Genomic DNA, 14,293 nt, shown 5'->3' on the forward strand with positions numbered 1-14,293 from the left:
GAAACCAATGATTTTGGAGACAACTGCATTTTCACCACTATTATCAGTTTTCAATTTCATCTTCAGTAAATGGGCAGCATACGCCTACAAGACTAAGTCCACCCTAATGGGAAAAATGTAAGTGCGTGATGAAATGCAACGCAAAGCAGGTGGAGGTTTAGAGTATCTGCATTACTCAATAGTTTAACTCCCCTGTAAGGTTGAGTTATACACATGGATGTGCTGAGCCCAAAGGCAGAGAGGAGGAAATGGTTTCTGGGAAGTTCAAACTGGAGAGGAAGTTTCTGTAATGCCTCAGGTGTAAATGTGATGGACCCACTGGTGTGGAGGGATAAAGGGCTTGAAATATCTCTTATCTGGTGGCCCAGCAGTGGGGGTCTCTAGGAAAATGTGGAATTTGCTAGAAGCAGCTATCCTGCATCTTCTATGCCACGGGGATATGAATGGACCGTGGTAAGACGAGTATTCCTGGGCATGTGTTTTATCCGGATGGCTAATTTCCCATGATTTTGGAATGCAATTACAGTTTGCTCATAAGACAGATTTACCATGGTGCTATGGAGTGGGAGTGGCATTGGATCCAAGGAATCTCAGGATTCAGGCACGGTGCCTTTTCAAACTCCAATTCCTTGTTTGTAGCTGGCCTGTCCTACCACTGTTACCTATATGGAGGAAAAATCAATGGGTTTTACAAATAGGATAGGAGTTATATTAGAGAAACCTAATCATAACCTAAGAATTTCACTCAGGATATAGTGTCTTTAAAAACTCCTTCCAAAACTTGCTGTGGCAAACTAGAATTAAATTCAAAGGGAGCAAACTTTTCTGATGGCTTCTGGTACAAATGCTTAGGAATATTTCTAAAATGCACTTATGCCCCTTACTTTCCCTCTAAAATCACCTAGGTGACAACAGATATGCCTGGCCCTAGGGGACGTAATACAGAGCATTCCGATACATTGGGGCACTGACTGAAAACCTATTTATCAAGGATAACATCACCGCCTCTGGTATACATTAGGAATGCAGAGGCTGACCCTCATGTTTTCAGGACAGAGCTCTTCCTATGTTGAGCTCTGGCACCCTTTTATTACTTTATTGATATCTGAATACCCAGAACTTACCTGCCCTAAATAGCTTTATCTCGTTCGTCTGAAAGACATCATGACTACTCCACCCTCAGAGAGTACCAATTAGGTTGCAATAAACACTTTGCATTACTACTCCACCCTCAGAATACCAATTAGGAAGCAATAAACGTTTGCATGATCACATCACCCATATATCATCTGGTTCCGAGGGGCGGGGAGTTACGGGATTTGTTATTTGTTTACTTTGTATTACATAATATAATGGAGCTATTTCTGCTCATTACAATGCTTTGTTACATGGTTATGACAAACTGAAATTAATAATAGCAAGATCTACACCATAAAATGCACCTGTGTTCCCACTCTGACTACACCCATGTGGATCAATTATTTGCCATGTGACACCATGACTAATGTCACATTTACCTCTGGACAAATCAACCATACACCCGCCTCCCCAAGCTAGCCCTGTGGAGTTGGCATGTGTGGTGTACTAAAACTCTGTAGTCAACATATCTAAGCAAGCCTGGAGGCTGACCTCGAATGGAAGGAAGATTAATACTAACCCTCTCCTAACCTGGAGAGCCTGAGTGGTGATGTGCTGCATGTGACAGACTAACTTTAACTCTCTCAAATAACTGCTGCAAATTGGTGATAGCATGGGGGAGGGGGTCAAACATGAATAGTTTCTCTAGCTAGTCCAGGGTACTCCCATTGAGCAGGTTACAGATGGACCTTGCATTGCCTCTTCTAGAATGCTCAAGAGGTTTGCCATATGCTGGTGAAAGATTAAATACTCTACTTAGAATAAGGTGGTATTCAGATTCTTGGTCCTTAAATGAAATGAAATGAAATACCAGTATTTGTAAAGCGCACAGCAACCACCAGAGAGGTGTCCAGGCGCTGGGGGCCCTCGGGAAGATTCAGCAAGCTATTGCGCAGAGTAAAATGGTGCTACACTAACCCGCTGCTGGCACCGGGGATACAACCGTGAAACCCATGGTGCGGAGGCCGGCACCCTGGCCACTGCACCACACCTCTAAACCAAAACATAGTAAATGTTGGACCTGGCCCTTTTTGCGGGTTTAAAGTTCAAATGTCTTCTGTTTAAAATATGATGGTAATTGGTTTTTCCATGATTGGCATATTTGATTTACCAATAAGTCCCTAGTACAGCAGATCAGGGCTGCCCGGGGCTTGAAGATTAAATGCTACTAGTGGGCCTTCAGCAATGATGTGGCACCATCTGTAAGTGTGGTTTTACACCGTTATTTAGACCTGGCAAGTGTACCAACTTACCAGGCCCAAACCTCGCCTTTTACTACATGTAAGTCACCCCTAAAGGAGGTCCAAGGCCCCACGGGTAGGGTTCAGTATATTTAAAAGGTAGGAAATGTACTGGAGTGTTAACATGTCCTAATAGTGAAATACTGTTAATTTCGTTTTTTACTATTGTAAGGCCTATCTCCCCCAAAGAGTAACACAGAGACTGCCTTTAAATATTTTTTAATTGTTATCTCCCCTTGGAAGCAGACAGAGTTTTGGAGTGTAGGATATCTGGACTCACCATTTAAAAATACATCTTTTGGTGAAACTGGTTTCTGAACTATAAGTTTGAAAATGCCACCTTTAGAAACTGGCCATTTTCTTGCTAAACCATTCTGTGCCTCTGCATCTCTGTGGAATACACGTCTGGGTCAGGATGACAGTTGCGCTGCGCGTGCATTCACTCTAGACCGTCACACAAAGGAAGCGGAGGTGTGCCCTTTATATCCTGATGGCCCATCACGGATGAGTTTCCCTGAGTGGCGGGAGGAGTTGTCACTGAGGCCTGCATAGGGCTGGGAGAGCCCTCAAACAAAGCAGTCTCCAACCTCCTGTAGTGTGTCTGGAGCCAAGGCAGGGTACTGTGCACTACAAAGACTTTCCTTTGAAGTTTGCCTACTTCAAAGGCAAAAATGGGTATACGTACTGGACCTCAGACACCCTAAACTCAAAACACTTCTGGATTGAAGATATTCTTCTAGGAAGAAGAGCTGGATGCTGTCAGGAAGGACTGCCACTCTGCTGTTTGCTTAGCTGTGCTGGCCTGGGAGCGAAAGGACTGGACTTTGCTTTTTACATTTTGCTTTCTGAGGTTCTCCAAGGTCTTTATCTGAGCTTGCCTCCTGTTAAAAGGTCTCAGAGCTATCAAAGACTTCACTTACTGTGGAATATAAAATAACAAGCATGAACATTGCCGGCGCCATCTTGCCTAGCAAGAGCCTCTGCGTGCGCGTAAGCGGCAACCATTTTAGACATCACGTCCATTTCATACTCGGCTGGTCACCTGTGTGTCACCCTAACCTCGCTATCATCCCCCAGTGCTCTGACTAAGCCTGAACAAATGTACTGGGGTTGTACAACTTTGTCATCATGACAAAGCCCCGGAGTCACTTCCCGTGCCAAACCCGTTTGTCCTGTCATCCTCTATGCACAGGCAAGCCCCTTTGATAACCTCCTTCCCTGCACCTGGCCACTCAATCCGGTCCCAGGCACTAACCGACCCCTGTGGACATTGTTTATTACCTACACACGGCAGGGCTTGTTTCACCAACAAAGGGGCCTGACTTAATCAATAACCCAAACCCTTAGATCTGACCGATCGCACGTGTTTTTGGATCCTGTCGGAATGTCCAGCTGCGAGATAGCGCTCATCTGTTACATTTGGGTGGGGGATGATTGCTGCTAGGTTTGTGTGGGAACTAGCCTAAGGCGGGGATTCCAAAGATGTTTAACCATGCAATAAACTGATGCAAATGTATATAAAAGGCCGAACCACAGAGATGCAGTTAGAGCACCTCCTGACGATAGCCCCGGTGTCTGAAGTGATGTGCTCTCCTCTGGAGTAATAAACCTGTTCTTCGCCTTCCAGTTTCCAGCGCCTGCCTTGTTATTTTGATAGCTAATCTTAAGGTGCATTAGAAGTGGTTTGCACCAAGCGGCATCGAAAGTCTTGGGAGTCACGCTGCTTTTAATCAATTGGCGCACCAAAATCGGGCCCGTGGGTCCAGTGAGAGAGATCCTAACGACGGAGGGAACATCTAACAATTGGAGTTAACCTGCCCTGAAAAGACCCTCATCTGGCTGCCGATCAAATGAACTTCACCGGTTCCGAACGGACCTCTCTCGAGTGACCCACGGTCCTGACTGGGACCTTACAGGAACGCCGCATTGTTGGAGTGAGAGGACAAACGGGCGCTGGAAGGGGACGACGATGAAACTGTCCTTACGCTCCGGGTAAGGTCTTGAAAAATCGATTCTTACTTATTATTGATTGATTGACTGGTTGTATAAGTTTGACCGAATACTAGTATTCCCCTTAGTGGAGACATTCCCTGCGTGCAAACAAACAGAGATTAAGAATTCTCTCTTTCTTTGCAGACAGCGAAGGACACGTAATGCGGGCTTTTTGCCTAAATTTGATTTGAGATATTAATGTTGACCTTTGTTACGTCATGCCTGTCTTCTCAAAGATTATTTGATTGTTTTTGGCCGGACCGTTTATTAGAGGTCAGTAATCCGGCACCGCCGGAAGGCACCCCTAATAAGGACATGTATGTGGAATATGGATTAGCCACTGTAACGTATAGCGAACAATGGCATAAACGCAGTAGGAAAGAACGGGAAAATCAGTGGCCACTGACGGGATCTTTCGACCCCGAAAAAATAGAAACGCTAGGAATAGCCCATTGCAAAAAGAGAACTACGCCAGCCATGCTTGACAGCCTTGGTCTGTGGCAGAAAGAAGCAACCCAACGAAAGAAAAGAAAGGAAGCCAGATTAGAGAAGGAGATACGAAACGCAGCTCACCAAGCTTATAAAAAGTTAGAAGATATAAAAGAAAGAGAGACTGATAGAAAAGAACAAGAGACAAATATTTCAGGTCAATATCCTGTTAGAACGCCCTTGACTCTTTACCCTGAGTTACCAACTAAACAGAAAGTAGGTGATGATTTGTTATTAGGTCCTCCGATCATCTACATGCCACTTCCTTATGCCCCCACTCATCCTGCAGTACAACGTCAGGAATCCCAAAGCGTAGTCATTGCCTTGACTCCCATAGCCTCAGCACCAACAGAGTCTCTTGTGCCTAATGCCTCATGAGAAGGCGCGTCAGTAGAAGCTGAATCAAAAGAGAAAGAGAAAGGGTTGCTGAGGATCCCACGATTAAGTAAAAACGAACAAACAGGTATCGATAAAAAAGTTAAAACGCTCGTAGATAGGAAAGAGACCGAAGAGTATATAACCGACAAATGCAACTCCTATATCGAAAACAACATAAGCCCTTTGTAAGATCCCGGTGTTTTACATATGTCAATGAAGAGGATAGCCAATTCAGCCTCTTTTTACTTCGCAGCCCCCTTGGAGGAGCAAAAGCTAACATTTTTGTTGAACATTTTTGTACTACTATGTTCCCAAAGGGAGTACTTTAACCAGATATTAGGTGACAGTGAACCCCAGGTGCATTCTGGTTCTTGAGGTCCTAGACATAGAAATTTTTATTGTGCACACCATGTGTTTCACCTACCTTCTCACCCACGTTCCCTTTCCGTAAGTTGTCAGTTTCAATTGACATACACTAATAATTGCTTGCAAAATGTATTGGCTCCTGTGCTGTGCGCACCCCGTCCTAGGCTAGTGGGCTTAAACTGTCACATTAGGAAGTAGATGCATAGGCATTGTAAAAAGCACCCGCACAAAATAAGCGCTGCACGTTACACTCTAATAATCTTGCAGACTTTCAGAGGAGTTTTTTTCAAACTTTCCTGAGCCTTACCAGGAGTATGCCATCCAGTCAAACATTAGACAGAAGTAAGGTGTAAATCTATGAAATGAAAAGAGAGATGCGCTTCAACTAAATTGCTTGCATTGCCAAAACCAGGGCTTGGAGAATCATCACAAGAAAAGCTAATTTTAAGTGCCAACGTTTGATGTCCATGCACAGTCACATGACCTGAATGAACATTTAAGGAAAGTCTTGCTCTGTTTTACCAACCCACAACCTCCTAGAAAGAAAAAGTTATCTGTTTAGATTGTGACATGGAAAAGTGTTTCTAGCGATCGCATTTTAGGAGTTAGGCGCAAGACACATATTGCTGGTTGTAGAAAAGCACAGCTTATTTATGTCATATAGAGTGGTGCACCCCGCACAAGCATTTAAGGCATGTCCTAGTCAAGTGGTTGCAGACCCCATGGGTATGTCAGCCAGCCCTGGCAGTTACAATTCTGTAGTTTCCTAGCACGACTGTGCCCACACGTTTTTTTTTAAACTGAAGTTGTACTGTTTTCCCCTATACGCCCGAAAACCGATCTCGACGCAAACATTAAACACATTTTGTTAGTGGTCTTGCCACTGTAACAAAGATGCACACCCTTAAAAACAAGGATACACGCGATGAAACTTGTCACCTCCTATAGTTTCCCTATTTTGCGAATGGGGACAGCCCCAGACCACTGTAGATCGTTTTTTTAAAATGAAAGCATTAATACATCACCCCACCCTTACTTATACTGAATACATCTGGCATCCGACCTTTTCCTACAACGCGGTCTGTAATGCTGCACTTTGAACAATCCATGTAGTGAACGATTCTGCTATTAGTTAACCTTGCCGCACTGAATCTTTCTGGGCTTCAATACTAAGGTGCCAAAGACTGCATCTCAGAGATGAGTCTGGTTCATGGTGGATTAAAAATCTTCGTCATCACACGTATGGATGTGTTTTTGATGCTGGCCCCTCGCATCCTTTTTCTTATGTTATAGCAGTGTTTCAACTGAAGGTTGTAAAGGCTTAGCACACTGTCCTTTAGGCGAAAATAGGCTAGTGTTATGAAGTTGCGCTTTGTGTGTAGGGACTATCTCTGGGTACATGAAATGTTTGTATAGTATGAATGTGTGTATGTGTCATGTACGTATGGGCCCATATGAGAACGCTTTTGTATGGCTGGGTTGCTAACAAAGTGACCAAATGAGATGTGAAAAACAGACCCGAACTCGGTGCCCACATGTGAAAGACAAATAGCATTTTTTTTTTTAAACGGTGACACATTACGTGTGTCTCCTGGAGGACAGTGAATGGGAGGGCACTTTACATCAGGAGCCTGAAGGTTTATTGCAGTACAAAGAGCGCAGCTCTAGCAGGTATCACAAGTGTGCAACCTTTCACTTTTCCTAGGAACACTTTCTATTCTATTAAGACCAAAGTGACGCGCATTAGTGAGAATGATGAATTTTGATTTATGAACTGACCAAATGAAGAAGTGAAGGGCCCCTGGGCTTGGGTTTGTGCTATCTCCCACCAACTAGAAGGTAGAGATAGTCATGTTTGAGATTTACCTCTTCTTCTTCCATCCACGTAGAAACATAAGAGCTGTGCCATTGCACATCTGATTGGCATCCCTACTTTACGCATATACATCAACTCGGATTATCGCTGCTAGATATTGGGGGACCCCACTGTAATTATTAGTACGACTGTACTTGGGTCTAGCCATCAGAAAAAAAGTATGTATTTTCAGGTCATCTGCTTAGATCTTCTACTGTCAAAAGGGGAATGAAGGAGCCTGGCCCCTGGGTAAATTGAAAGGAACTATGAGATGCGCGACATGCATGAAAAAATCCTTTTGTGTAAGTAACGCTGCGTTTTTCTTCGTGCTTGGTACATGTATTGTCACATCCTATTCTGTATTGTGTGTACACAAAGACTTTTTTCTTTCTCTCTCTCTCTCTCTCTCCTGTGAATTAGCTTTTGAATAAATGACGACACTGTACCTCACAAGTACACGTCTAATTGGCTTTAACACAACAGTGTTTCAACAAATTGACAGAAACAAAATACCATATTTAGCCATGTTACTACCCCTCCTTTCTGTAAAATGATGGCATTTAATTGGCTCAAAATGAAAGGACGGGTAAGACGACTGATGTCCCCTAATCTAGCCCTTAAAAGGGAGCTATATGTCAGTGGCTTTTGATTTAATGCCTTAGTGGCACAACCATTATCGTTCATGTTACCACACACATTGCACATAAGTAGAGTGACCAGACGTCCACGTTTTGCCAGGATGGTCCCAGTTTTTAACCAGCTGTCCCAGAAAATTCCATGAAATGTAGCTCATGTCCTGGTTTTTAAAGATAAGCTACTAAAATTGGTGGGAGATGTTTTTTCTCGTTACACAAAACAGGGATAGTCAGCAGTTGTTTCAAGAAAACAATTTCAACAGACAAGCTACTGGGTTTAAAAATTGCATTTTATGTACGATCTTACTGACTGTTCTGTAACTCTCTGCTAAGGAACGCGTTCATCGCTTGAAGTAAAAATGAAGTCCTTCTTCCAATTTTGTGAAATCTCCTTGATTGTTTTGGCTTTAAAATTCTGGTCACCCTGCATATAAGTTGTAGGGACATCGCAAGTCCTTCATTAACTAATGAAGTAGCTAGGGTGTAAAGGATAATGCAGAAAAAAGAATAATGTTTTAAAAAAATTAGTTAAACTAAGGTGAAAGGAATGTTGTAGTAAGCCCTGCTGAATGGGTACTGAGGCCAAGAGGTTTAGTTAAAAGTAAGAAACATTGACAGGATGGGACACGCTCAGCCTGTGTACTATTATGGTGCACAATACTAGGAAGGGTATCTGTAGGCCCATGATAATAACGATTCACACTTTTTATTTATGATTAGCAGATCTTGAAGAAAATGTAGCCCTGCAGGAATTTGTTTTGTAACAACAGGTTTTATGCTGGAAAAGGTAGTTTGAATTTGACAGACTATATGATTAATAATTTTAAATTTCCTGCCACAGCCATTATTGTGAAAGAAATAGGACACAAAAGATAACATGTATGCTGGAAATTCCCATAGGTGTTTGTAGACCTGCACAACAGTAAAAGTTCATGAATGAATAACGTACACAGATGTAAAGATTCAGAGTATTCACATTATCTTCCTATTTAGGAATCGGACTGTGGGCTGCGCTTGCGCAGTCTCGCTCTGAGATTTAATGTTTGAGAGTGAGGCTTGAACCCGCCCCTCTTCTCCATTGGCTGGCTTCCTAAACGGAGGCCAGCCATTGGAGGAGAGGGGCATCACTCGGTTCAAGCCCCATCTTTTTCGGATTCTGGGCGTGTTTTTTGCACTTTTCTCGCCGTGTCGTCATCCATCACTCAACAGCAAAAACCACGACCCCCAATGCGAAAAGGACGGTCCTTTCTCTGAGGGATTCCTGCCTCACCTCGGAGAAAGATGGTGGTGTGCATGGCGTTGTCCGACCGGCAGGCTTGCGCAACAGACAGAGACTCCTCCCCCCACCCCCGCACCCCCGAGCCGGTAAGTTTTCCGCCTCCCCCCCTCGTTGTGCTTGCTTTCCTGCCCCCCCTCGTTGTGCGTCTGTTCCCTCGTGCCGCCCCCTCGTTGTGCTTAATTTCCGACATTAGTGCACGCTATATTTTACTAGCCACTTATACGGAAGGGCCACTTCCGGATTTTTAGGAGGGGATCGACTCGTACTCTATGCAAGTCAGGACATCAAAACAACGGATATTTATTTACATTATATACAGGGGATATCTGCACGAGCGCGACCAGTCACTCCTAAAGTCGGTGACCGTTTATCCCGACCTGGCGTCTGCGGCTCCCGCCTCCGCCGCTAGATGGGCTTTGCCATACCGGGCTTTTCCCTGCGCTGGGCGTGGGGGACCCTTTGCCACGGTGAGCTGGGCCTCCGGGATTGTGCCTGTCTTCGGTGCTCCCTTGGGGTGGTATGCACCCCCCCCCCTCAATCCTCCGGCCACGAGCCAGCACCGCTGCGGCGAGGCTCCTGTGGCCCCGGTGCGGGGCGAAACTACGTGGGCTCACCGGGCGTTGGGTCCACCGCATAGGGTCGAACATGGTCGCTGCCGGGCTGAGTTTGACCCCACTCGGGCCTGTACAGTCTTTGGCAGTGCCAGCTTAGACCCAGCTGGGGGTGTCCAGCTCAAGGGCTCAGCCTGTGAGGAGTGCCCGCCGGTGGTAGATCATGTCACTGCCAGGCTGAGTCTGCAGGGGCCGGCACAGCTCTTTGCCAGTGGGGATCTGGGAGCCCTTGATGGTTGAAGCGTCCTTAACCCACTGAGCTGCACCTCCCGCCATCTCCTGCCCCCTTGCTGTGCTTGGTCTCCTGCCCCTCGCTGTGCTTGCTCTCCAGCCCCCTCACTGTGCTTGCTCCCCTGCCCCCTCGCTGTGTTTGCTCCCATGTCCCCTCGCTGTGCTTGCTCTTCTGCCCCCTCGAAGTGCTTGCTCTCCTGCCCCCTCGATGTGCTTGCTCTCCTGCCCCCTCGATGTGCTTGCTCCCCTGCGTCTCCTGCCCCCTGGCTGTGCTTGCTCTCCGGCCCCCTGGCTGTGCTTCCTCTCCTGCCCCCTGGCTGTGCTTCCTCTCCTGCCCCCTGGCTGTGCTTCCTCTCCTGCCCCCTCGTTGTGACCGTTTTTTCTGGCCTGTTCTCTGTGTGTGGCTCTGTGTGTGTGTGTGTGGCTCTGTGTGTGTGTGGCTCTGTGTGTGTGTGTGTATTGCACTGTGTGTTTGTGGCTCTGTGTGTGTGTGGCTGTGTGTGTTTGTGTGTGTGTGGCACTGTGTGTGTGTCTCTCTGTGTGTGGCTCTGTGTGTGTGTGGCTCTGTGTGTGTGTGTGTGTGGGGCTCTGTGTGGGGGGCTCTGTGTGTGTGTGTGTGGCTTTGTGTGTGTGGCTCTGTGTGGGGGGCTCTGTGTGTGTGTATGGCTGTGTGCGTGGCTCGGTGTGTGGCTCGGTGTGTGTGTGTGGCTGTGCGTGTGCGTGCGTTTGCGTGCGTGTGCGTGTGCGTGTGTGTCTCTGTGTGGGTGACTCGGTCTGTGTGTGTGTGGGTGGGTGGCTCTATGTGAATGACTGTGTGGGTGGCTCTGTATGTGTGTGTGGGTGGCTTTGTGTGGGTGGCTCTGTGTGGGTGCAAATGCAATAGGTCTCGCATTTGCGAGCGATTAAGCTATTGGCATTGTAAATGACAATGCCATTTATTTATCTTTTAAAAACAAAAACATAAATAAAAATAATGTCATGAGCAATGCCAATAGCTCTAACTCTAACAATGCCGAGACCATTGCATTGTAAATGATCAGTATTTTCTCAGCTACTTGGGGTTGGGAGAGAAAACTAAATTGTGTAACATCTTCCCCTGCCAGTTCTCTAAAAATTCGTTTTATACTCACTGCTAGATTCAAGAATGCCCACCAGTCATTGTAAGAGAGAGGTCGGACCCGCACAGCCTGACTGCAAAGCGTGGAACACCTATTACTACGACCAAGGTGGAGCCGGAGAGCCAAGATATGCTGGACGAGGCACTAACACCGACAAGAAAGAAAGAAGGGCTGTTCAGAAGCCCCCAGCCTGTTGGTCTACTTGTGCCTGAAGTCTCAACCCATTGGGCCCAATTGGTGGGCTCACTTGTGTGGAGTCTCTGTCCCCCTTGGTCCATCTCCAGTCTGACCCCACTCCACCCGCTCTTCCTTTGGCTCCCCCAAACCCCCCCCTTTTTTACATGGGGTTTTTATCAACTTAATGAAGGAACAATGCACCAAGATAGGATAGGGTTAGTAGGGATGGACTTCACAGATAAAGAATGAGGTGCGGATACCCTGTCTAAGGTACCAGCGATAGATTAGTTAGTAAACAGGGAAAAGGGATTGTGATCCCAGAGAAAGAACCATCTTGCCCTGCAACGTGGAATCTGGATACGAGCTGGACGCATAGCTCCATCACCGGTGCTCAACAGCGCCAACGCTAAGATGAACAATGGGAGCCTACCAGTGATGGCTCACTGTAAAAAAGACACTGGAAAGAAGAGCTCTTACAAACACTAATGTCCTGACCATCGATTATATTCGGTTACATTTCTCTCCCAATCACCTTGTATTGGTTATGCCCCAAATGGACAAGAAAAAGTTTTTTCTGTGAAATTCTTGCATTCATAGTGTCATTGTGTTAATGATAGCATGGGAATGTCATACCATATGGAAGAAAAAGTAAACAGTGTATCACAAGGATTATACAACACCAGTTGCCATCATGAATATACTTATTAGTTTTGCCCCCCCAACCCCACAGTCCACTTTTCAAACGTGCATGCAATGGTCCCTATCCTTCGAACCAATTAGTATGATAAAATGTTTGTGTTACAAAGAATTTATTGCTTTATCTAGGAATTGTGCTCATCACCAAGTTTAAACTGTGGTACAGCGAATACCTTTTTGTACACACCATCTCCCAGTTTGTTACTCTCACTGCATAAGTTATTGACAATGCTGTTTGTACTGATAACGATCTTCTTCTCCTACTGTCTGTGTATCTGCCTGTACAACCTGTATGCCACCAAAAACTACAATAATCAGCCCAACTACATGTTTAGCTAGGAGACATCTCGAAGGACTGGGGTTGGAAAATATCAATGTTTCTCTTGGTCCCAGTACTGACAATATGTGGTTGTTGCTTGGATGTACGCTGTATACCAGCTTAGTGTTCCCCTTTACACAAGTACCTTGTGCCCCAAGACTATTGACATTGGAATAGACTAGCAAGCTGGTTAAATTATGTTCAAAGGGAGGACTGTGGAACATAAAATAACATGCATGAACATTGCCGGCGCCATCTTGCCTAGCAAGAGCCTCTGCGTGCGCGTAAGCGGCAACCATTTTAGACATCACAGCCAATTTATACTCTGCTGGTCACCTGTGTGTCACCCTGACCTCGCTATCATCCCCCAGTGCTTTGACTAAGCCTGAACAAATGTACTGGGGTTCTAAAACCTTGTCATCATGACAAAGCCCGGGAGTCACTTCCCGTGCCAAACCAGTTTGTCCTTTCATCCTCCATGCACAGGCAAGCCCCTTTGATAACCTCCTTCCCTGCACCTGGCCACTCAATCCGGTCCCAGGCATTAACCGACCCCTCAGGACATTGTTTATTACCTAAACACAGCAGGGCTTGTTTCACGAACAAAGGGGCCTGAATTAATCAATAACCCAAACCCTTAGATCTGACCGATCCCACATGTTTTTGGATCCTGTCGGCATGTCCAGATGCGAAATAGCGGTCATCTGTTACATCTGGGTGGGGGATGATTGCTGCTAGGTTTGTGTGGGAACTAGCCTAAGGCGGGGATTCCAAAGATGTTTAACCATGCAATAAACTGATGCAAATGTATATAAAAGGCCGAACCACCGAGATGCAGTTAGAGCACCTCCTGACGATAGCTCCGGAGTCTGAATAGATGTGCTCTCCTCTGGAGTAATAAACCTGTTCTTCGCCTACCAGTTCCCAGCGCCTGCCTTGTTATTTTGATAGCTAATCTTAAGGTGAATTAGAGGTGGTTTGCACCAAGCGGCATCAAAGGTCTTGGGAGTCACGCTGCTTTTCATCATCACCAGCACCTGGGCTCTATTGCAGAGTCTCCGGTCTAGCCAAGTGGTGCCAAATCCAGTTCATGGGACCTTGGAAGCAAGTTCTGGAGATTTCAAGAAGAAAATCAATGCATCGCTAACAGCATCATCCGGAATTGGCCCATCCTTGCAAAACTCGATGCATCGCCGCTATCTGCAATGAAGTGTGGTTCCCACTTAACGCACGGACCGCAGCTTACAACGCAGAGCGCAGGTTTCGGTTGCAGTGCCTCCGAGGAATCGCCACCGCGTGAGTTTCGAACACAGTATCACCAAAGTCCATTACACACCGCTCTGACTCCAACGCAGTGTCTGCTTTGATCTAATGAAACCGACGCAGCGCGACTTAACTTCGACGCACCATCGATGCATCGTCCTTGAGCGTCACCTGTGGCAGACACTTCAGCTCAGTAAAGAACCGATACATCGTGCCAAGAACGACACATCACCTCTGCCGCGTAGCAGTAAGAAACCGAGTATCGCCAGATTTTCCAACACTTTACCTCCATAGAGCCTTGTCCTTGACCTAACAAATCTGAGGTACTTTGGCCTAGTCAAGCGCACCCATTGATTATAAGGAACTACAACTGTAAAAAGTGATATCTTGACTTATGTAGGTTGGATTTTTGTCGTTCTGGTCTTGTTTTATTCACATACATTTTGGCAATTTTTCTAAACTGGTGTGGTGTCCTTTTGTAGTGTTTTCACTGTGTTACAGTGTGC

The 14,293-nt window shown here is 45.9% G+C and overlaps 1 protein-coding gene across 2 annotated transcripts in view; it reads right to left on the reverse strand.

Annotated features, from left to right (window-relative positions):
• CHMP6 (charged multivesicular body protein 6) overlaps positions 1–14,293 on the reverse strand; it is a 124,745-nt gene that overhangs the window by 73,689 nt on the left and 36,763 nt on the right. Inside the window, exon 2 of one of the 2 annotated variants that reach the window (XM_086931038.1) lies at positions 549–662. The exons of the other annotated variant lie outside the window; for it this stretch is intronic. Within the exon in view, the coding sequence (XP_086787164.1) occupies positions 549–575 (27 nt within the window). The 5' untranslated portion in view covers positions 576–662. The remainder of the gene's footprint in view (positions 1–548; positions 663–14,293) is intronic. 2 annotated transcript variants of the gene reach the window in all.

Source organism: Lissotriton vulgaris, chromosome 7, assembly GCF_964263255.1.
Source record: "Lissotriton vulgaris chromosome 7, aLisVul1.2, whole genome shotgun sequence".
NCBI classification, from domain to species: Eukaryota; Metazoa; Chordata; class Amphibia; order Caudata; family Salamandridae; genus Lissotriton; species Lissotriton vulgaris.